Source organism: Arachis stenosperma, chromosome 3 (assembly GCF_014773155.1).
Source record: "Arachis stenosperma cultivar V10309 chromosome 3, arast.V10309.gnm1.PFL2, whole genome shotgun sequence".
Classification (NCBI taxonomy): domain Eukaryota; kingdom Viridiplantae; phylum Streptophyta; class Magnoliopsida; order Fabales; family Fabaceae; genus Arachis; species Arachis stenosperma.
Window position 1 is genome coordinate 2,007,085 of NC_080379.1, and position 22,639 is coordinate 2,029,723.

General features: G+C 36.4%; 4 protein-coding genes and 1 non-coding gene across 7 annotated transcripts; 2 read left to right on the forward strand and 3 right to left on the reverse strand.

Moving 5' to 3' along the window:
• On the forward strand, positions 1-3,640 carry LOC130969243 (uncharacterized). Its single transcript, XM_057894886.1, has 2 exons — positions 1-2,191; positions 3,507-3,640. The coding sequence occupies exons 1-2, from the start codon at positions 1-3 to the stop codon at positions 3,638-3,640; spliced, it is 2,325 nt and encodes a 774-aa protein (XP_057750869.1).
• Positions 3,641-6,280: 2,640 nt separating this feature from the next.
• Positions 6,281-11,820, forward strand: LOC130969260 (probable NOT transcription complex subunit VIP2). 3 transcript variants are annotated; one of them, XM_057894914.1, is made up of 15 exons: positions 6,281-6,500; positions 7,117-7,235; positions 7,653-7,761; positions 7,836-8,014; positions 8,169-8,217; positions 8,332-8,538; positions 8,937-9,122; positions 9,206-9,301; positions 9,832-9,920; positions 9,996-10,181; positions 10,307-10,729; positions 10,823-10,875; positions 10,954-10,995; positions 11,280-11,424; positions 11,550-11,820. In XM_057894914.1, exons 2-15 carry the CDS (start codon positions 7,218-7,220, stop codon positions 11,607-11,609), a joined length of 1,842 nt encoding a protein of 613 aa, XP_057750897.1. In that variant the 5' UTR covers positions 6,281-6,500; positions 7,117-7,217; the 3' UTR covers positions 11,610-11,820. The 3 variants fall into 3 exon arrangements, with proteins under 3 accessions (XP_057750897.1, XP_057750894.1, XP_057750896.1); XM_057894911.1 differs by having other exon boundaries at positions 8,169-8,538; XM_057894913.1 differs by having other exon boundaries at positions 7,653-7,722; positions 8,169-8,538.
• Positions 7,681-7,761, reverse strand: LOC130972381 (small nucleolar RNA snoR35). The gene has a single exon (XR_009083563.1). It is a non-coding gene; the product is annotated as a small nucleolar RNA snoR35 (small nucleolar RNA).
• Positions 11,821-11,913: 93 nt separating the features above from the next.
• LOC130969259 (E3 UFM1-protein ligase 1 homolog) lies at positions 11,914-18,595 on the reverse strand. Its single transcript, XM_057894910.1, has 20 exons — positions 18,259-18,595; positions 17,770-18,081; positions 17,235-17,501; positions 16,867-16,914; positions 16,643-16,708; positions 16,152-16,255; positions 15,977-16,070; positions 15,838-15,894; positions 15,293-15,731; positions 15,053-15,207; positions 14,895-14,960; positions 14,743-14,811; positions 14,563-14,655; positions 14,414-14,479; positions 14,182-14,228; positions 14,004-14,067; positions 13,668-13,745; positions 13,525-13,587; positions 13,234-13,326; positions 11,914-12,692 (listed from the first exon to the last, which is right to left on the reverse strand). Exons 1-20 carry the CDS (start codon positions 18,430-18,432, stop codon positions 12,585-12,587), a joined length of 2,463 nt encoding a protein of 820 aa, XP_057750893.1. The 5' UTR covers positions 18,433-18,595; the 3' UTR covers positions 11,914-12,584.
• Positions 18,596-19,172: 577 nt separating this feature from the next.
• On the reverse strand, positions 19,173-22,280 carry LOC130968928 (ankyrin repeat-containing protein At5g02620-like). The gene is made up of 4 exons (XM_057894434.1): positions 21,905-22,280; positions 21,140-21,771; positions 20,642-21,051; positions 19,173-20,220 (listed from the first exon to the last, which is right to left on the reverse strand). Exons 2-4 carry the CDS (start codon positions 21,489-21,491, stop codon positions 19,342-19,344), a joined length of 1,641 nt encoding a protein of 546 aa, XP_057750417.1. The 5' UTR covers positions 21,492-21,771; positions 21,905-22,280; the 3' UTR covers positions 19,173-19,341.
• Positions 22,281-22,639: the final 359 nt, after the last annotated feature.

Genomic DNA, 22,639 nt, shown 5'->3' on the forward strand with positions numbered 1-22,639 from the left:
ATGGGGTTCTTCCAATCAGCTGTGTTACCTACAGGGTCGAATGTCACGTGGGTGGCGCTGGCACCGAAATTTGTTGGAGCTACAGAGATAAAAGACCTTCGACCGATTAGTATGGTGGGTTGTGTCTATAAAGTCATATCTAAGGTGTTGGTTCAGAGGATGCGGAAAGTGATGCCAGCTCTAGTGGGCGAGACTCAGAGTGCATTTGTGCAGGGCAGGAAAATTCACGATGGGGCGTTGATAGCTTGTGAAACAGTGCACTGGCTAAGGGCACGAAAAAGGAGATCAGCGATAATTAAACTGGATTTTCAAAAGGCTTACGATAGGGTCAAATGGAGCTTTGTGGATATAGTGTTGCAGAAGATGGGCTTTGGAGATCGGTGGCGGTGGTGGATTCAGGAGTGTGTCTGTTCTGCATCTATGTCAGTTCTTATAAATGGATCTCCCGCTAAGCCGTTCAAAATGGAAAGGGGTTTAGGACAGGGAGATCCTTTATCTCCATTTTTGTTTGTCCTGGTTGTCGATGTGCTTCATAGAATGATAGGGGAGGCGGTGAGGAATGGGCGCATATCGCCGCTGTTGGTTGGTAGAGATAACATCGAGTTATCGCACTTACAGTTTGCGGATGATACTATACTTTTCTGCCCTCCAGAGGAAGAGACCATAAGGAATTACAAGCGCCTACTGCGTTGCTTTGAGCTGATGTCTGGCTTGAATATTAATTTTGAAAAGTCCAGTTTCATTCCGGTTAATTGTGAACAGCAGTGGACGAGTAAAATGTGTCTCTTGCTGGGATGTAAGGAGCAAGTACTCCCTGTCTGGTACCTTGGGATCTCTTTGGGAGCAAATTCGAGGCTAGTTAAGACGTGGAAACCAGTGCTTGATAAGGTGGAAGCAAAGCTGAGTCTGTGGCAAGCAAAGAGCCTAAATAAAGCGGGTAAGTTGGTACTAATTAAATCTGTCCTTAATAGCTTGCCTATATACTACCTCAGTTTGTATAAGATGCCAAAGGCAGTAGCGGAGAAGCTGATCTCCTTACAAAGACGGTTCTTATGGAGTAAAGAGGATGGGAGGGTAGGGCTGCCGCTAGTGAGATGGGAGGTAGTGATGGCCCCTAAAAAGGCAGGTGGATTGGGAGTAGGCGATGCAGTGGTTCGGAATACAACTCTTCTATTTAAATGGTGGTGGCGGTTTTCGAAAGAGGATTGCCCCTTATGGAAAAAAGTAGTGTGTTCTTGTAATAACTTGAATCCTTCTGAGATGCTACGGGGTCAACCTGTTCCCCTGAGAGGGGGCCCATGGAAGGATAATTGTCAGCTTCAAATTAGAGAGCCACAAGTCAGGGAAAAGATGATTAGTGGCTTGTCATTGGAAGTAGGAAACGACAGAACAATCCGGTTTTGGGAGGATGCTTGGTTAACTGGTGGTGTCTTGAAAGAACTGTTTCCAAGACTTTTCTCGGTCTCAAACCTTAAAGGATCTGTTATAGGGGACTGTGGGTTTTGGGATGGGCTAGAGTGGATATGGAGCTTCCAGTGGAGACGGGAGTTGTTTCAATGGGAGTTAGAACTGTTGAACCAACTTCATGTCATCCTACGCTCAGTTACGCTAACAACTGAGAGAGAGGATCGGGTGGTGTGGAAATTTGATAGAAGTAGTATTTTTTCTACAAACTCCTTTGTGCAGGTGATGCAGGACGCAGTACTCCCGGAGGAAATAACAAGCTATAGTTTCACAAGTGCTATCTGGAGGGGTTTCGTCCCGCCAAGGGTCGAATTGTTTTCTTGGTTTGTTTTGATTGAGAGGGTGAATACTAAGGACAGATTGTGCAGATTAGGTGTCATAGACCAGCTTGATAATATGTGTGCTTTGTGTTGCAAGTCTGTGGAGTATACTTTTCATCTCTTTCTTGGTTGTGAGCTCACTTGGCAGATGTGGAGTGCTTGGCTGTTCGCTCTGGGAAGAGAATGGTCCATTCCAGGTACATTGAAGCAACACTTTGAGAGTTGGACGAATGCTCCACAAAGAAAGTGTGAGAGGAAGCAGTGGTTGATTGGTTTCTTTGCTGTAATTTGGGCAATTTGGCTTGAGAGAAATGATAGGGTGTTCCGTAATCAAGGCTCAGGTGTGGTGAAAATCGTTAACAGGTCCTTTATGCTATCTGACGAATGGATTGGTGGTACTACTCTTGGTTGTTGATGGCAATGCCGAAGATGACTAGGGGTTGTTTTGCCACGTTGGGTTATTAGTGATGTTTTTATTTTTTAGTTGTACCTATGTTTATTCCTGTTTGCTCCACCGGTGGTGTAGAGCCTTTTCATTCAAAAAAAAAAAAATTCTGTTCCTAAATTAATGATTCTTTAACTTTTTCCTAAATCCCTAATTCTCTTTTACTCTTATTTTTTTATAGACCGAAATAGTCCTCCCAGACTTAAACAAAAACCATAGTTGTTATAACCGAACTGAAGATCGAACCGGTCAAGCTATTAGTTCACTGATTTATTGGTTTAACCGATAAATTACTGATTAAATTGGTAAAATCGGTCTCACGTAAATATAAAATATAAAATAGTTAGAAACTTAAAATTAAAATTTGAAATACATATCTTCACTAACATTTTATGAAGAATCAAGTCTGAACTTCTAAAAATAACTAATATAAAAAACCATAAAATTTATCAGTAATACTACAATACTATCTTAATTTGACACAATAAACAAATAATTACACAAAGCTTATCATCTAACTATAATATTAGTAGATTTTAACACTAATATTAAAATAAATAACCTTAATCACAATACTAACATTGAAATAGATCAAGCATATCATAAATTTTTAGTGAAATTTATATTTATATTAATAATGGTATATAATTAAAATATAATTAACTTGAAAAAAATATTAAATTAGATATTTATGTATACTATATAATTAATATTTGTCACATATATTGTTAAGAATAGCAACGACTGAGTTGTAAGTAGAATCTACTTTTGCTTAGAGATTCTTTGTTCGAGACTTGGTGGAGACATTTTAAAAATTTTTTTAAGTAGACCGATTTACACCGGTTTTTTGTCGATTTTGACCGATTTGATCCGGTTCTTATTGATTCATATTGGTTTTCTTTCTTAAATGGTTCAAAGAGTAAATCGAATCGGTTTAAGATTTGGTTCACTGGCTTACTAATTAAACCGACCGATCCGGTTCGGTTTTTATAACTATGACAAAAACTGTTCAGTCTCCCAAATTTAGAGAAAAACTCTTCACGTTTCTCCCCTCCTTCGTTGCTGCTGCTTCTAGGTAAGACAACGCTTAAGCTACGTTCCTCCCCTCTTTCGTTGTTGCTGCTTCTAGGTAAGACAACGCTTAACCTTGGCAGTCATTGAAAATTTTTTTCCTCCTGGGGGGAATTTGCGACATTGTGTATTGGAGCTTCCTTTTGTTTCTGAAAATGGTTGAATATGAATTTATGATATTGTATTTTCTTATTTTTGGTATGCAGTTATGGGTGATTTGGATTTCACCAATGAAGTCCACCATGGTAGAAAATTTGTTGACAGTGGACACGGATTAGAGTATTTAGGAGGAATGGTTGTGGAGAATTTATATTTTGACGTTGATAAATGGTCATTGTAAGAGATTGTGAGTGAGCTAAAGCAACTAGGTATAAGGGATACGCCAGGTTATGGTACAAGAAACTAGGGATGGATTTGAAGTTATGTATTAGAGAGATGAAGTCCGATAGGGATGCGATGAGATTGGCTACGCCACTGGTGTCAAGTTCTTGCAAACATTGCAAGGCATACATTGTCGATGGAGTCAGAGAAGGTAACGGAATTGAAATCACTTCTAGTGATGTTGATTATGTGCTAGAGAAAGGTGAAGACAGTAGCTCTAGGTTGATAGAGGTTGAAGTGGAAGTTGAGTCAGAGCCTTCTACTGATGAAGAGGTATTTGATGACAGTGCTGATAATGGTGACCATGAGGATCACTTTGGGTTTGAGGTGAAGGATAATGATCTACAATCAAATGCATTTCGGGGATTCACTGGCCCACTTAATGATGAGGGACCTGCAGCAGCTGGAATAGCTCAAGGTGATTAAGGTTTAACGGAGGGTGATGAGCAAGTTAGGGAAATATCTTATGGATATGAGACTGAAGATATAAACAGTTATGAGGGGGATTCTGATGATATGATAAAAAAAATAGGAGGTTTCTCATAACAGGCATACTTTCTACATCTTTACATATAACACTGCAACAATCAAAGTACCAAATATCAAAATCAGCATAATTTGCATCTTGTTTTGCTTTTTCATAGTATCTTCCATTTTACCAAATTGCTATTGGACTAAACTCAGCTCACCACACAACTTTTCTACACAATCATCTATTTCTCCAACCTCTGCAATTAATCTCTATAGATCCACATTTAATCTCTCTATCTTGCTTTCTTGTGCCTCCAAGTCTCTAATCCTTCCAAATTATTGCTGTGAACCCATTATTCCATCTTTCTTAGATAATTTTTTTTCTTTTCCATCAACCCACTAAAAAAACTTGCATTTCCTGTTAGGGCAAAAAATGAATCTTATGTTTGGGTTTCTTGATGTACTTGAACTCTGAAGAATCAGAGTGTCTCTACAAAAACAACGAACCCTCCTTTCCTTTTGCTTCAACCATCCACTCTTCTCATCTTCTTCATCATCAATCCACTCGAAGAACTTGCATTTTGACATTCTTCTACAACCAACATACCTTCTTCCATGGCTTGCTACTGCCGAAAAAGACATCACAGTAATTGTCTCACCACAAAAATAAAGATGTCTCTTCTTGACGAGGGTTTTGGAACTAAAGACTCCTGAAGACAAGTGACTTTCATTCATAAGTATTCACAGAATAAGAAAAGCAAACAGAAGAGAAGAAGTTTGAGGAAGAGGCGAAGAGAGTGAGACTCAAAACCCTATTGATTTTCAATGATTTATAAGGGGTAGATGAGGGGTATAATGGTCAATTTATCCATTCTTAACGTTTTTTGTAACGTTTACTGTCAAGAGAGACCTAATTGAAAAAAAAATGGTGCAGAGACCCAATTAAAAGAAAAAAAGTATAATAACCTAATTGAAAATTTTGCGAAATTATAAAGACATAATTAAACCTTTAAAAAATTTTATGGACCACCAAAATATCCAAGAAACATGCTCCATTATATTAGAATATATTTGATTTGTATTTGTATTTTTTATTTTTATTTTTAATATTTTTTATTTTTTGAATTTTATAAAAAAATAAAAATAAAAAGTAAAAACAGAATTTTATTATTTTTGTTATTTTATTTTTTTCACAAAATTAAAAAAATAAAAAATACTGAAAAAAAAAGAATGCAAACTAAACAAATCCCCAAACCCTTTCTCTCTACAAAAGAAAACACACTTAACAATATTATATGAGAATATTGTTAAAAAAGTCAAAAAACACAGTTAGCGTTGAGCTCTTTGTATAATATATTATATGAAAATATATGATATTATGATTAGATGTTTCTTAAAAAAATTTGATACTACCATAATTGCATTGAACGTCACTATAATTTTAAAGCAAAATTTTGACTTTCTAAAAATGGTTCTTCTATAAAATTCGAGGTAAAGTTAATATAGTATTCAACTAACGCTATTAGTATTAACATTTAACAATAACTTAAAATAAAATATAAATCTTAAATAACATAATTTTCTTATTTTTTATATAAAGGTCTTGAATTTTATTTTGAAAAAAAATATTAAGTCATAAATATTTAATATTTTACACAATTTAATGCGTAAAATATTTTTAAAACAGTTAAAAATAACGTTAACAAGTATAGCAAATACTTGTTTATTTCACCAAATCATCATACTTTTAAGTAAAAAGTAAATCAATATAAATATATTATTTATAATTTTAATTAATTTTTTATCAATTATTATTATAAAATACATATTAAAAATGTATAGTAATTAATTTAGTAACTAATTTTTAGTTTGCATATTGTATTTTTGGTTTTTCAATTAGATTAAATTTGTTAAGCAATTTTAATTGGATTTAATTGAATTTGAATAACTCCATGGAATCTCACAAGTCTCAACTCTCAAGTGGCATAAGCTTTTCACAAATGAGGCCCAAGGTGTTGGTGCTTGGTGGAGAATCCTCACCAGCAGTTAATACAATAATACTTAATTATATATATAACTTGAATATATATATATTATATATAATTTTATTTTTCCCCCTTCGTTTTTCCACTTATCACAGAAATTCGTAAACGCTCGTCTCTGTCTTCACAAACCCAAACTCAAACCCAAACCCAACCCGAAGCTTTTCTCTCTCTATCTTGTTTTCTCTCTCTTTCTCTCTCGCTCATACCTATCGCTTTCTATCCTTCTCTCTGGTTTTCGATTTAGGGCTCACGAACTCGCTCTTTGACTCAGAACCTTCTTGCAGCTCCGATCTGCTCCTTCAGGTATCGCCGAGTCGACTCGTTCGCAGCTTCGATCTACTGTGCTCTCTCTTACAACTCCTTCATTTCATTCTCTTAGAAGTTAGATCTCCGCGTTTGCGCTACTCATCATTTTTACTGTTTTAGATCTTTGCGGTTCCAGTTCTTAAGCTTCGAATTTAATTTTCTGCTATTAATGCTAATTCTTGTTCGTGCAACTGAAGCTACGTGTCGTCAATTGAACTGTCGTTTGGTTTATTTTTGTTTTCAATTTAAGATGTGAGATGATAGAGGAATCTGCAATTTGGATGATGTCTGATTAATGTGCATTTGGAAGTGTGTTTTTAGCTTGCGAGCTTGGTTTAAGTGTTTTAGGTTAGGAATCTGGCGGATTTTCTTGGTTTTAATGTGTGTTCATTCAACACTGTCATTACCTTGATGTATTGTTACTTTTCAGTGTTGCCAAGTGTTTGGTTAAGTCATTGTTCTTGATTCTTTATTTTCAAGCATGACAGTCCCCGTGTTGATAATTAGTTTTAAGTTTTAACTGTGGTTTCTGCTTCAGTAAGTTATTGGTGTCTCCTATGGACAAATATAGAGTTTGCTCATTCTTACGAGTTACTGTTTTTATCCTCTATAGGTTGTGTTGATTTGTTGCAAGGAAAACGCTCTTCAGGTTGGTGTTCAAGGGAGGACTCAGGAAAGGGATGACTTATAGTTTGGCCTGTTGAAATTCGAGCAATGTCAGGGCTACTTAATGTATTCCCTTATACCTTGAAATGCTTCCCATTTTGTTCTCTGTCATTTGGAGAAGATTTTCAATTTTTGTTCTTTCCCGTTTTAGTACTTTGCATTGTCATGGCTACCAGATTTTTTTACTATAATTTTCTCGGATAGTTTGAATAACTGCTTGTTTGGTTGCATTAGGAAAACTAGGGTTTTTCTATTAGGGATTGACCAGACAGACTATTAGCTGGCTTATACTGGGGATTAACTTCTGTTACTTAATGAGTGTTAGAACTTACTCGCTTTCTTGTATGCATGTTGTTTGCCTTGAAGGTGCTTAAATTCCAGTCTAGTACAGTTTCCCTAGGATGTTGGTTCCCATGTCTTGATTTTATTCCTTTTACTACATGTCTATCATAAAAGTAAATTTTAACTGAGATTTCCTTGCAGTCTTCTCTGAACGGTTCTGCTTCAAATCTTCCAGATGGTGCTGGGAGGTCTTTTGCTACTTCATTCTCTGGTCAGTCTGGTGCAGCCTCCCCTGTCTTTCATCATACTGGTGGGGAGCTTTTGCTGGCATTAATTCATTTTCTTGTCCCATTTAGTTGTATAATTGCTAGGTTCTTGGTGCAGGATCCATTCAAGGACTGCACAATATTCATGGGAGCTTTAATGTACCCAACATGCCTGGTACACTCACATCAAGAAACTCAACAATAAATAGCGTTCCATCCGGTGGTGTTCAGCAACAAACAGGTAGCCTTTCTAGTGGAAGGTTTGGTTCCAACAATCTGCCTGTTGCATTATCCCAGGTATTTGTTATGTCATCTGTTTGTTTCTTTACACTATAGATTGGTAGAGTAGTTAATAGAATATTGTGCATAATATCAACTCTTCTTCCTATCATCCTTTTCCTACTGTTACATAATTTATCAGGGGTTCATTTATCTCAATTAAATTTTGCAGCTATCTCATGGAAGTGCCCATGGACACTCGGGAGTCGCCAATAGAGGAGGTATAAATGTTGTAGGAAACCCTGGATTTAGTAGTAGCACAAATGGAGTTGGAGGTTCTATTCCTGGGATTCTTCCAACATCCGCTGCAATTGGTAACCGAAATGCTGTTCCAGGATTGGGAGTATCCCAAATTTTGGGAAATGCGGGTCCTCGAATCACAAGTTCTGTGGGAAACATGGTTGGAGGGGGGAACCTTGGAAGGACTGGTGGAGGATTGTCTGTACCTGGTCTCACATCCCGTCATTTGAGTGCAAACAGTGGATCTACTGGCTTAGGAGTACAGGGACAGAATCGATTGATGAGTGGTGTGCTTCCACAAGGTACGTATGTTTATGGATGTCCATTATAATGGCGTTGAAGCAATACTTATCCACAAAGATGTTCTCATGCAATGACCCCTAATTGCATTTGCTTTGTGCATGATGAGTGTCCAAGTGCAGCCATATAGAAGATGACTTTATTTTCTGTTTGCATTGGTTCAGCTTGTCCAACTAGTTGGCCTTCTTCTATGCAACCACATTGTTCGCTTCCACATGTTGAAAACTGTTAAAGAACTGCTGGTTGTTTTAGATTTGTATATAATATGCTTGATGAAATCATTTATATTTGTTTTTATGCATGTTGAATGCATAAATATTTTTCCTATGATTGATACTCATTTGAGCTTACCATAGGTTTTGAAGTATTTCTTTGTGGTGACAAGAGCTTCTTGATTCAGGATCTCCGCAGGTGATTTCAATGCTAGGGAACTCTTATCCCAATGCTGGTGGTCCACTTTCACAAAGCCATGTTATGGGTATGTTGAATGATGTAAACTCGAGTGATAATTCTCCTTTTGACATGAATGACTTCCCTCAACTGACTAGTCGACCTAGTTCTGCTGGAGGGCCTCAAGGACAATTGGGTATGCAAACGGAAATTTTCCTTTGCATTTTAGACATTTGTCCACTTTCTTTTATGGTGATTTATTGTACAAACATGTCTCAGGTTCTTTACGGAAGCAGGGTCTTAGTCCCATCGTTCAACAAAACCAAGAGTTTAGTATTCAAAATGAAGATTTCCCAGCTTTGCCAGGATTCAAAGGTGTAGTAACTGGAGAAGATATGTGACCTGATTGGCTGTTGTGCATTTCTTTCTAGCAATTTTGGCTGTTTTATGTTATCAAATAGTTTTTTTGTATAGTTGCCTTATGATTTGTTGTTTAAAGAGTCTCTTCTTAGAGAGTTGAGTTGTAGACTGAATTAAGCACTTTCTCTTTTGGAAATTTTATGGATTTACGTGCATATCTACCTTAGTTCCTTTGGTGCTTGGTTTTATTGCTTTGTTTATTATATTCTGACATTATAACTTGTGTAAGGTGTTAAATAAGCATATGGTTTCCTGGTTTGTATCTCATCAAGTGATTAAATGATCGGTTATAGATCTAGTGAGGATGCTAAAATGTCTCGTAAATGACAACTTAGTGATTCTCCTTAAGAAGAATTCGTGATGCCGCACTGTTGGAGCTTTGATTGCTTTGATTAAATGACAACTTAGTGATTCTCCTTATTTTTGGTTACCTTTGCTCGCAGATCCTTAATTTAGTAACCATATTATATTATTTATTTTTACAGGTGGCAATGCTGATTATGCTATGGATATGCACCAGAAAGAACAGCTTCATGACAATGCTGTACCAATGATGCAATCTCAACATTTCCCGGTGAGTTGCATGTTTAAAAGACTAAGAAATCTTTATATATATATTCACTTATTATTCTATCCTTTTAATATGCAGATGGGGAGGTCTGCTGGTTTTAGCTTGGGGGGAACATATTCATCACATCGTACACAACAGCAACAACAACATGCTCCTTCGGTGAGTAGTGGTGGTGTCTCATTTTCATCTGTAAACAACCAGGATCTTCTCCATCTACATGGATCAGATATTTTTCCATCTACGCATTCAACTTATCATTCGCAGGTCTGCAAGCTCTCTAAATTGCTGTTGTAATGAATAAGCCTCGTTCTTTCTCTAGTTTGCTTGATTTTAATATTCATTCTGAAGCAAGATTTCAGCCATCCTAACCACTTCTGGATTTGTTCTAGGCAAGTGGACCTCCTGGGATTGGATTAAGGCCACTAAATTCTCCAAATACAGTCTCTAGTATGGGTCAGTATGACCAGATCCTCCAGCAGTATCAACAGCACCAGAATCAGTCGCAGTTCCGCCTTCAAATGTCAGCCGTAAATCAGTCGTTTCGGGATCAGGGCATGAAAGCTATGCAAACTGCACAATCCACACCAGATCCATTTGGTTTGCTTGGCTTGTTAAGTGTGATCAGGATGAGTGATCCAGACTTGACATCTCTTGCACTTGGAATTGATCTTACTACACTTGGATTAAATTTGAATTCATCAGAAAATCTACACAAGACGTTTGGGTCTCCATGGTCTGATGAACCTGCAAAGGGTGATCCAGAGTTTAATGTGCCACAATGTTATTACGCAAAGCAGCCCCCTGCTTTTCATGTGAGGTTTTTTAATTATGCTATAGAATCGATTTCTTTATTTGCAAATCCTTCATTAGGCTTACTGCATTTTACTGCTTATTGCATGATGCAGCAAGGTTACTTTTCAAAGTTTTCGGTGGAAACATTGTTTTACATATTCTACAGGTTTGCAATTACATCTTACTTGGTTTCTAATTGGCTTGCTTAGTATTATAATTAACCACTTTTTTTTCTTGGCTGCAGCATGCCCAAAGACGAAGCACAATTATATGCTGCAAATGAGCTGTATGCACATACCCTCCAATTCATCCTTCTTTTGTTATTTATATTTTATTTTTCTGTGGTTAGGGCTTATTTCCCAATTATGTTGGGATTGCTACAATTTGGGAGCAATTAATGGTTAATTCAGTAATTCAGTCAATATTTGGTAACCTTTCTTTGTTTATCAGTCACGGAGTTTAAGTGTTCCTACAGCAAAACGTATATTGGGCAGGAACTCCTGAATTAAAATCTAAATTGTTTTCCTCTGATCAATAATTTCTAACAGGGTAGGTGGTTGTTGCTTTCAGGCACAATAGAGGTTGGTATTATCACAAAGAAAATCGTTTCTGGTTTATAAGAGTTCCCAACATGGAGCCGCTTGTTAAAACGAACACATACGAGAGAGGATCTTATCACTGTTTCGATCCAAACACATTTGAAACTGTTCGCAAGGTTAGCTTTATACATAATAGTATTCGTAGTGTTCTTAAAACTATTTCTCGTGTTCCAATGTTTAATTGTTTTCCTTTTATCCCTGATAATATTTTAGGCCTCTAATGAAAAAAACATCCTTGCAGGATAACTTTGTTCTACATTATGAAATGTTGGAAAAGAGACCGCCTCTACCACAGCATTGAGTAGGAATCAGAACCTTTATTGTAGAGTTTCAACTGTAAATTTTCATTCTGGATTTTAATTCCTCAGAAAGTCATTAGCATAAGTATTCCTTTAGTTTGGGCTTTCTCTTACTATATGTCGCTTGAGTGATCCAAGCATTTCATCTTTAACTGCCCCAATTTGAACAGAAGAATTATGATACGTAGGTATTTCGATAACCTAGTTATCTGACGGATTTTGTCTGCCCCTTAGCTCCAATGCACAAAAGAAAAGCACCTTTGTTAATATTTGATATATTTCCTAGGAATTATGCTTTAGAGTTCACAGCTAGCTGAATAATGATTTAATTAATCTTAACTTGTTAGAATATCTCAATCTGACAGGCTAAAGACTAATTTATAGCCTAATCTGTTGCGAATTAGGATTTCAGTTAAGAGTTTGTTTTTGGCCAATGACTTGTATGTACAAAGCGGGAGTCGATCATAGGATTGTTTAATTTTGCAAATTTACACTCCCATTGCATGGCATCATTTTGCCCTTTCCCCTGATCGATTGTAGTTGGGTTTACATCATACTCATCGGACTGGTAAAGTATTTATTTCATTTCGGATTATATAGCTCTTTCAGCTTTCATATTAAATCAATTAGAATATTGCTTGATATTTTAAGTGATCTAATCCATAATTATCTTCGTATTTTAACAAATGGGTATGAAAAATTGTCTTTAGGTTCAAAATTATTTGGTAGTATTAGTGAGGCTCTGGCTCTGAATATTTTAAGTTTGTTAAGCAAAACTTGAAGTATGGAAAACACCCGAGTATCGAACTTTGCGCGGGATGAATTAGTAAAAATGATCTTTGTACTGTCTAAAATAAAATTGTAAAAAATTTCTCTAGTCTACACAGTTGTCATAAACTTTCACTTAAGGAACTAGACATCACCGAATAGTTGTCGTGTGAAATGCATCCCTGCTCGATTGAGGTGTGAAATGTTATTTATGAAGATTGTTGTGTGTTGGTCAAAACCAAGCTTTTGAGATCCCACATTTGACTCTCCAGAAGTTCCCTTTTACTCAAAATTCTATCAGATGCACAATCGTCGTCCTATAAAACATGGAGGCGAAAACATGGTAATTTACAATGTATACATTTTCCAATTATTCACTGATATTGAAATTAGGTGATCATAATATTAAAAGAAAAACGAATATTTTGCTTCTTCATGATTGCCGACATGGTCAGCTTTTCAGAGTAAACTTAACTGAGTAAGTGGTTTCTGCTTCTACTTTTTAAAGATAAAAGATTCTATTAAAAACGTTTGTGCAAAGAGTTCATTAAAAGGATGAAAATTAGAATTCTTATCTAGCTTTTTCGAAATGTTGATGAAAATTTAAGTTTTTTCCTAACAAGCAGGACATTTGTTAAGAAACCAAGAGTGGAAAGGTTTTTACTTATTACAGATAAAAATTTATATACATATATTATTATACGAAATTTAAAATCTTACCTTTTCAATAAAAAAATTTCCTCCCTTAGTTTACTAATTTGAACTAAGTTAATTTAGTGGGGACAACTATTTTGAATGAACTCAGCCCAAAGATGTACAAAATGCAACACGCAAGTAAGCATGATAAGTAATACTCACATCACCAGGTGCAGCTGATAATAGCGCTAAGAGAGTCACGGTAGCAGCTTGATAATCCGTCAATACCTTGTGTGCTGACTCATCGAGCTTATCCTGAAAGGTTTTAAGGCGGGAAAGAATAAATCTCCGAGATCTTTTGAAATATGATAATGTTAAATATTATATGATTGCATGAAATACAGTCCCTGTCAAAGGTGCCAAAATTTGTCTATATTACCATCACAGATACAATCTAATAAGCCTAAAATATTCATATTCAGTGTGATGTTAACCCACAGAGAGAGAACATACCTTCAATTGGGAAATAGCAACAGAGATCGCCCTTCCAGGGGCTTGAAGAGCTTTATGGTAAACCTGAACAAAAGTGGAAGAAAACAGTAAGGAGATGGGAGGCTTCAGAAAGAGAGAGGGGGTGTGGAAGCAACCAAAGTTACCTGGATATAAAGTAATGACACAACTTTTGGCAGAAGGGATACAGGGTCAGTCTCAGCAGAAACTTGGGATGTTAATTCCTGATATTCAATAACAAAAGTTAATGGTAGGCCAACTCTAATAAATATTTTCCCTGATTGGAAATTTGTTCCTCAGGACTTAAATTAGAATTTTCCTTCCAGCTGAAAAGAACTTATTCATTAATATTTTGGGTAATTTTCAGTTGATCTACCAATCTGACATTTAATATATTACCAGTGTTATTGACAGTATATTTGTGAATCTAGTAGCTTCAAACAAATTCTGATAAAGCTTTATGCGGGTGAAAGCATAAATACCTTACGATATGAATGTAAAAGTGTTCTTTCAAGTTTCTTGTCGAGTCTTTTCAAAGGCAATGCACTGAGGGAAAAAAAAGAATATTCAAGATCAAATCACATTGCAAGGCTTGAATCACTACAGAAGCACTGGAGATCAAATAATTCCTGAAGCTCAACAAAATAATAGACACATTACCTCTCTTCAGTTACTGCTCTAAATGCGTCCATGAATACTTCAACATTCTGTTTTGAACATTCAAATTCAACTTCTAATTATACTGTTCACAAATCAGAGAGGATAATAGTTTTGATGCTTAAGAAAAACGATATTTTCACCCAACTGGTTGCAACTGTAAATTGAAAAATGGTTGACAATGAATTACATAAACCTTAACAACAAGATTTGTTGCAAAATTAAAAATGCCAACCTTTCCCTCCAATGCTTCTACAACAGCAAGAGCCTTATTTGCAAGAGGTCTAGGAAAACTCTTGGACTACAAAAGGAAATAATAAACAATACGTAAGTACTCATTCTATACGAATACAGACGTTGATGCAAATAACATCTTATTCTTACAATTGCAACTCTGTCTCCAGGACTAACTGAAATAGATTCAGAACTTGGAGCCTCCTGAACCTCAACACCATTCTTCAATTTGTTGTGTTCATCCTGCAGATGATGATTCTATTGCGTTAGACCATATTAAACCCTCAAGATATGTATTACATTTACAAACAGTTCATTGTATAGAATTACCAGATCATGAAGAAGCATATCCACCATAGGAGCTGCTACTGTTCTTAGTAAATGCCTATGTAAAACAACCTGCCATCATTTACATGTCAATTTGCACATTTCAACAATGAAAACAGAAAAATTAAACTTCTAAAAAACATTACAGAACTTACAGAAGTTGATTGATCATCTTCAAACAATTCCAAGGCTTTTTCATAGAGCTGCATGTTTAAGAAAGACTGCCACCAGGGAAACACGGAAAAAACAATTAAGATAGTAAACTGTATGTATAAAAGACCACAAAAGTTGTGTTTGTGCCACTTTAGCAAACCTCATCAAGTTTCTTCTGCAAATTATCAAGCAATCGTTTCATTCTGTCTGCATTTTCTGTTAGTAATGCCTTCCTTTTCTCCATCCAAGAACTGATTATTGTAGGCCTTAATTTGTTAGCCAAAGGCTCAAGAATTGTTTCAGGATCATCTAGACCTATCAAATTTATAGCACTGCATTTGAGAATACAGAATAACTTGTATAGGAAGAAAGGAAAGATTTGAAGTCAGAATCAACAAACCTTGTTCTTCAAACTCAGGAAACAGGGTAGTAATTTTCTGCACGATCCATTCTTCTGAGGGACTACTAAGATTGTCGTCCTTCATTTTAACTGATTCTTTCCTTGAACCTGACTTTGAATCTGATGTTTGTGACGATGTATCCTTGCTCTTTCTCTGGTTTTTCTTAGATTTTGTGGATGCCTGCTCCTGGTTATCTGGACCACTTTCAGATAGATTTGCTGCTGCATTTCCAGTGGCTTTCCCCTTTTTTTTCTTGGACCCTTTATCAGAATGCTTGTTGGCCCCAGCATCACTTGCCATTTCATTGGACTCATTCAACCTTCCTGAATCGTATCCTTTTGCTTCATTGGTTACTTGTAGATCATCAGACATCTTAGAGCCAAAAGACCCTGAAACACCTAATGTCTCCAACTCTTTCACCACGCGATCACATATGTCCTATAGAAAGGAAAAAATGGCACCAGGAAACCAATGAGAAAAATAGCAGCAGATAGTGATCTTTTATTCAACAGTACCTTTTTATTACTTATATCAATCACCATACCTTCATAAAGCTGCTGCTTAATACATAAAATTCTCCAAAAATGTGCGCTTTATTAGACTGCAAGGTAAATTATGTTTATCAACAGATGAGGGGAGCATAAAATTTTACGATGTAGATTGTAATCAAACTCAAATATTACCTTGAGAGCCAACTGAACAGATTGACAGAGGGACAGCATTTTAGCTGCATCTTGAGGTGTGAAAGATGAGGGCAACAAGGAAAGAGAATCACTCCTGCGACACTGTTATGTCAGGACACAAGGAACAAACATGACTTGCTATAAAGGTACACAAGGAACATAACAAGGACCTTACCAACTACCACGTTCAATAGCATCCTCAGTAGCAGCATCTAACATGTCAATCATAGATTGGTGAACAAATGTTGTGACTAGAGGTTTTCCTTCAGGATATCTGGACTAAATTGGATTGCACAAACTTAGACTTCATCACATAAGCTAGGTAAACACATGGTATAATATAAGATATTCATGTAACATATGTTATATCCTATACATTGCATGGTATTTTTAGATTCAGATAAAATCTTTAAAAATACGAAAACAAAAATATTTTCATAAATAAAATAAAATAACAAACTACGAGCAACATGATAATTAGTTCAAAAGAACTTCAATTTGTGAAGATAAATAAAGAATGACATGTGTCAGTCTTTAAGGGACAGCAGACTAAGAGATTAAGGCACTATAAAGAGTGTATACTTTAACTCAATAAATAGGAGTGGGTGCATGATCATTGTATTCTTTATTTGGAAAAAAGAATTGACATGGTGACAAGTTGCTTACCTGCAAGAACTGAATGGGCTGTGGAATTCCAAGTTTGTGCAGAACCTCATAGCTGATAAAAGAATTCTAAAGCATGCAAGGAAAGGCAGCACAACATGAACGATAAAGACAAAGAATACAACTGGAAAAGATTATACAGCCATCTAGCTCAGATGATGTACTATAAATATAAAAAAAGATTGAATATGGTCAACAAAACAGAGTAATGAGAAGTGAGTCTATACCTGTGAAAAAAATGAATCCACAGATTCCTTCTGAGCAATGGCAAACACCTGTAATGTGATGTAAGAAGTGAAAACCATAATAAATTCCCTTAACGTTTGAAAGAGGAACTAAGTTATTAGCACCAACGTAGATAGCAGAGCAATTTAATACTACCACGTTGGACACTATCAATCAGAGGATTAAGAGTAAAAACTGTAAATGCAATACATCAAAAGCATTTAAAAATGCTTCCAATTGTTGCCAACCAAACATTGAGAGAAGGATCATCAAGGGTTCAACCAAAACAAAGGCCCAAGAAAGAAACCATAAAACCTTAATCTAGACATCACTTTGACAATGCATAATCGATTGCAAACATGTCACTTACAGCTGGTGTCCAATGTACTCCTGCACGAACTGATCCTTGAATCTCGCCTTCCTTCACAAGTCCATTAAACAAAGACTGGAAGAAAGATCCGTCAACCGCCACACCACCGGTTCCGCCCATTTCCTGCAGTAACTGCTGCAATGAGGTCCACAACACCGTCAAATTTGTTGGCACTGTGATGCCCCTTGCTGCCCCCCGAACCATTGCATTCATGCGGGCCACATAGGCGGGAGTATACAATTGCCCTCCTTCAAGCCTTCCTTTCACCTGTCCCAAAGATCAACAACACTCATAAAATATAACTCCGATGTCATTCCAAAGGTTACATAACACATGAGAAACACTAGGGGAACTTGTCAAAACAGCTCCAATGCCATTGCAATTTCCAAAGTTAACACAACACGAAACACTCACTGAACTAATCAAAACAGCTCCAATGCAGTTTAAAGTTGACAGAACAGACACAAGATATTCAATGAACATATCAAAACATCTATCGCCATTCCGAAGCTAACAAAACACTCAGTGAACTCACCATAGTGCCGAGTCGCGGCTCCAACACGGATGCAACCAAGTCCAATCCAACATTAAGCTGTGCGGCGAGTTCTGTGAGCGCGATCTGGCTGCATTCTTGAAGCCTTTCGTTAACCTCTTCGGCGACCGAATCCCAGTACGAATCGGACATGATTTCCCCCTGATTCAGCATGAACTCAGCGTGATCTGCCACAATGCGCTGAGCCTGCTTCTCAACATAGTACAAGTCAACACCAGTAGTGTCCGCAAGGTCAATCACCGAAACGCGCCCTAATTTCCTAACCTCAGAAACCATCTCGTTCCTCAATTGATCCTGATAACATTTCGCGATCGCATAAAATCAATTGAATTCGATTAACATCACTTATAACATCACAGTACATCAAAATACACAAAAGAGTAGTATTAATCTGAAATTAAGAAGAAAAAAATGCTGAAAAATGGAAACTAATCGGTGTTTTGTTTCTTCGTGAATAACTGTGAAGCTTACGAGAGTGATGTATTCTTTGCCAGAAACGGTGTGAAGGAGCTCGAAATCGATGATTTGGAGTTGTTGAAGCTTTTGGATCAATTCGACGACGTTTCGCTCAGATAATCGAATGCTGGACTTGGCTTGCTGAGCGAATTGGAATTGTCGCTGAAGCTCAAGCAATTCTTCGTCCATGGCTGTTCTCAATTACACGCACAAACCGCTTTCGCTTTTTTTGGTTTCGGCTTTCGATTTTCGATTTTTTATTTTTAAGCTTTCAAATTCAGTTCGGCGTGTTGATGATCCCCCGAATAATGGAGATTGGGGCTTTGGTGCCAAAGTTTGCTTTTCTTCTCTATTTTCGAGAGTTTTCAAAAATCAAAATATAAATAAAAAAATTATTTAGATGTTATCCACCTTATATTACACAGTTTAATTAATTTAGTTAAATATGCTGAATTATATAACAACTTTTCATTATCATTTTCGTTAAAAAATATTTTATGTAAATTTTTACCTAAAAATATTATATTAATAATTACTTTTAGATAACTAATTATTTAATATTCTTTACATAATCAATAATCAATAAAATATTCTAAATATTTTAACTAAAACACTAATAAGGTTCATAGTTTACAATATTATTCAATATTTGAATATAAATTTAATTTTACAAAGATATAAAATATTTAATTTAAGCTAAAATAAAATTTTTGTAGTGTGTGTATGTATATTAGTTTAATTAATAATATAAGGTTAGATTGTCTTTTAAAAAATTATAAAGATAAATTTAAGAAAGCATTAATCATAACAAATCTTTAAATTATCTCCCTTTTCAACTACTTGTGTCAAAAATAGAAGCAAGCCTCTACTTACTTCTAAAAAATGTAAAAAAATAAATAAATAAATATTTATTTTTATAAAACAAGTACTAGAAGAAAAAGAAATGAGCCCATTATATTGAGAGACAGAAATAGATATGGATGAGCAAAGTGATATATATATATACATTAAGAAGCTTCACTTTGTATTTGATATATAGCTCCAACTAGCCATGGAAAAAAAAGAGAACATGACTTAGCAGCTCTCTATAAAACAATTCTAAATCGCATACATTTTTTTATACTCATTGTTTAGTATCTCAGTATCTGACATAACAGAAACTGAAAATGATCTTGACCTGCTTCCCATTGAAGACTTCCTTATGCTTCTCAAATTTGATGCCTCAATTCTGTGCCTAATGACCCAGTAACACATTAATCCTAATGTTGTAGCCATTATAGTTGTTCCTATAACTGTGACTCCAATTGCAAGCCACTTTTGATCTTTTCCAACAACTATGAATGAAAGTGCCAAGAATGCCACAGTGATAAGCACACAAGCCAGCCACATTAGCTTGTTAATGATAGCCATCATCTGCTTCTTAGCTTTGCTCTCTATGACCACGATCGAGGTCTGCACCACCACGACGGCTAGGGAGATGAACAGCGCAATGGAATCGAAGACAATGAAAATGATGAATGCAGCTGTAGGAGCTATGTTTGCTTCCCCAAGGGACATCCCTTTAGGAATGTTTTTTGGATCATCAACAAATTGGCCAGGAACTGTGAAGATAGCTGCAAAGGCAACTGTGGCAATGAGGACAGCAACCACAGTGGTTGAGTTGATTGCATTGTTGAGTCCTTCAGCATGCATCTTGTTGATGCGCTTGGCGATTCCCTGGACGCGCTTTCTGGTCTGGCGCGTGTGTTCTAATTGATAATGGACTTCATGCTTTATGTCACTCACTGTTTGTTTCAACTCTCTAGCTGCTGTTGTTGGCTTTGGCTTCATGGCTTTGGCACTTTGAACACCGTGTTCCGAAAGTATGGCTTTGATTTGGGAGTTCCCAGTTTTCTCAGCAGTGTCTAATGCACTTTCGCCGGATTTATTAACTGCTGTGGTGTCTGTTTCTTTTTGTCCAAGAAGCAACTTCACAATCTGCACAAACAAAAACTCATAGTTCAGACCAAGAACTAATCTGCTGCGAATCTGAACTCTATTTAAGGATTTGCCAAAACTTGCTTAAGCAGACAAGTGAGCTAACCACTCGACTAACCCAAGTTGATCATGATTCTGTCTTAAAAATTTTCACTTCTCTTAAAATCAATTCTAGTTGATCATGAGGGTCAGAGATCAAACAACATTAAAACCAACAAATTCAATTTAACTTCCTCAATCCTCAGTTCCTCCTAAAATCAATTCTAGGCCTCCCAATGAATTTCCAAACATGCAAGGACATATAAGGGAGATGATGATATAAACCACAATCTGTTTATTGTCATCCCAATTCAGAACAATCCATATGAACTATATTTGTATAAAATTTAGAACAACAATTGCAAGGATAATCTTAATTTACCTGAGCTCTACCCTTCCGGGTTGCAATATGCAAAGCCGTATTACCCTTATTATCAACCATGTTTACTGATGAGGGATCCCCTTTTATCAACTCCTCCACCACCTCAAGATTCTGCCCTTTCACCGCCATGTGAAGCGCGGTCTGGCCCTTCTTATCGGTCCGTGTCACAACCCCAGGCTCCTTCTCTAAAAGTGCCTTTACAACAGCCAAATGTCCGTTTCTTGCTGCAGAATGCAGAGCTGTTTTCCCATTGCTTCTAGCTATGGTTGCCAAGCTACTACCTGCCTCTAATAGAAACTTCACTATCTCAGTATGCCCTTGTGTCGAGGCTGTGTGCAAAGCCGTGGTGTTCGAGGGATCCACGGTCATTGACAATTCAGGATGAGCCTCCATAAGGATCTTCAACACATCTGCAAAATCAATCAAGAAAAAGGTTCAAAACAAGGTCTCATGTAAACCAAATTGAACACAAAAACAATAAACAACAAAGAAATATACCTAGATCCCCTTGTTTAGCAGCAATGTGGAGTGCATCAAAACCATTCCTAGCCTTGATTCCGGCATCAGCGAGATCATAATACCGAATCATCTCCTTAACCAAATCAACATAACCATACTCAGCAGCAACATAAAGGGCTGTTTCCCCAGCTTGGTTCTGCTTTGCCAACAACTCATGAAGTTGACCCTCTTCGGCACCACTAAGTGTGTCCTTTATCAGAGCCAAGTTCCCTGCTCTCGCTGCCGAGTGCAGGGTCGTGTCGTCGCGCTTTCCAGTCAATTGCTTGGTCATTTTCTTCCTTGGAGCAGCGGCCACGGCCGCAGCTTCCTGCTGCACAGTTGGTGTAGCCATTGAATCCAACAACCTTAATGAATCCCTTTCTAAATTGAACCCTAACTAATTCTAGTGTTATAGAATTTCAGAACCTTCTTTTCTTCCTACCAGCAAAAACCCAGATCAAAACTACCATCTTTCATCCCAAATAGCAAGAATCATCTCCTTGAAGCAACTCAAAGGAGAGATTATAATCCCAACCATCACCAAAACCAAATAAGTAATCAAAATGCTCCAAAGATCAATTCTTATCTCTCATAATATGTTCCAGAAACTGTTAACTAATTGATACTTCTTCCTGCATCCAGAATCATAAAAAAACCTGGGTTCAGAACTACTCACACCAAACATTGTATATAAAAGAAACCATAAAGCTGCATAACTTATACAAAAGGAAAATTTATAAAAAAAAAAGAAAGAAAGAATCTAACCTCGTTGTGCTTCTTCTTTTTCTTCTTCTTGTTCTTGTTCTAGCACCATGATTGATGGTTGAAATTAGAGAGTGGCATGGTGGGGAGGTTGGTCATACACCCTGTAACGAACATTCGGGAATTGAAAGGAAGAGATTGTATTTATATATACAAGGTTTGAAGCAAAAGAAAGAAAAAAGGTAATGTCTGAAAGAAGAACCAATAATAATAAATAATTAGGAGAGGTTTATATAATAAGATTAGTAAGAATTAAGACACATGTAAGCAACAACAACTACTTTATGTGAATCTAAATCAAAATCAAAGGGAAATTAAAAGCTGGTGATGATGAAAGGAGAGAGTATATGATATGATAAAAATTATTTAGAGAGAGAATGAGAGAAAGTGGTGGGCAAAGACATGAACATACATAAGGTTGTGTTGTTATTATGTAATGGACTAAAAACGAGTGTGTCCAATGAATGAGAAAAAAAAACTGAAAATAACAGAACCACGCGCACACTCACGCGCGTGCCTTCTCTTTCCTTCTCTCTTTGGCTTGACGGAACAGTTATATGCCGTTGACTCTGTAACTGAACCTCTTCTTCTATTATGTTCCTTATCCAAATCTTTATCTTTTTACTTTACTTTTGTTATTTTGGTAGATTTAGAACAAACAATTCCACGCGAAATTTTTTATATATTGTAGTATCAATAAATAAATAAAAAATTCTTGGGACAGTAATTTTTAATATT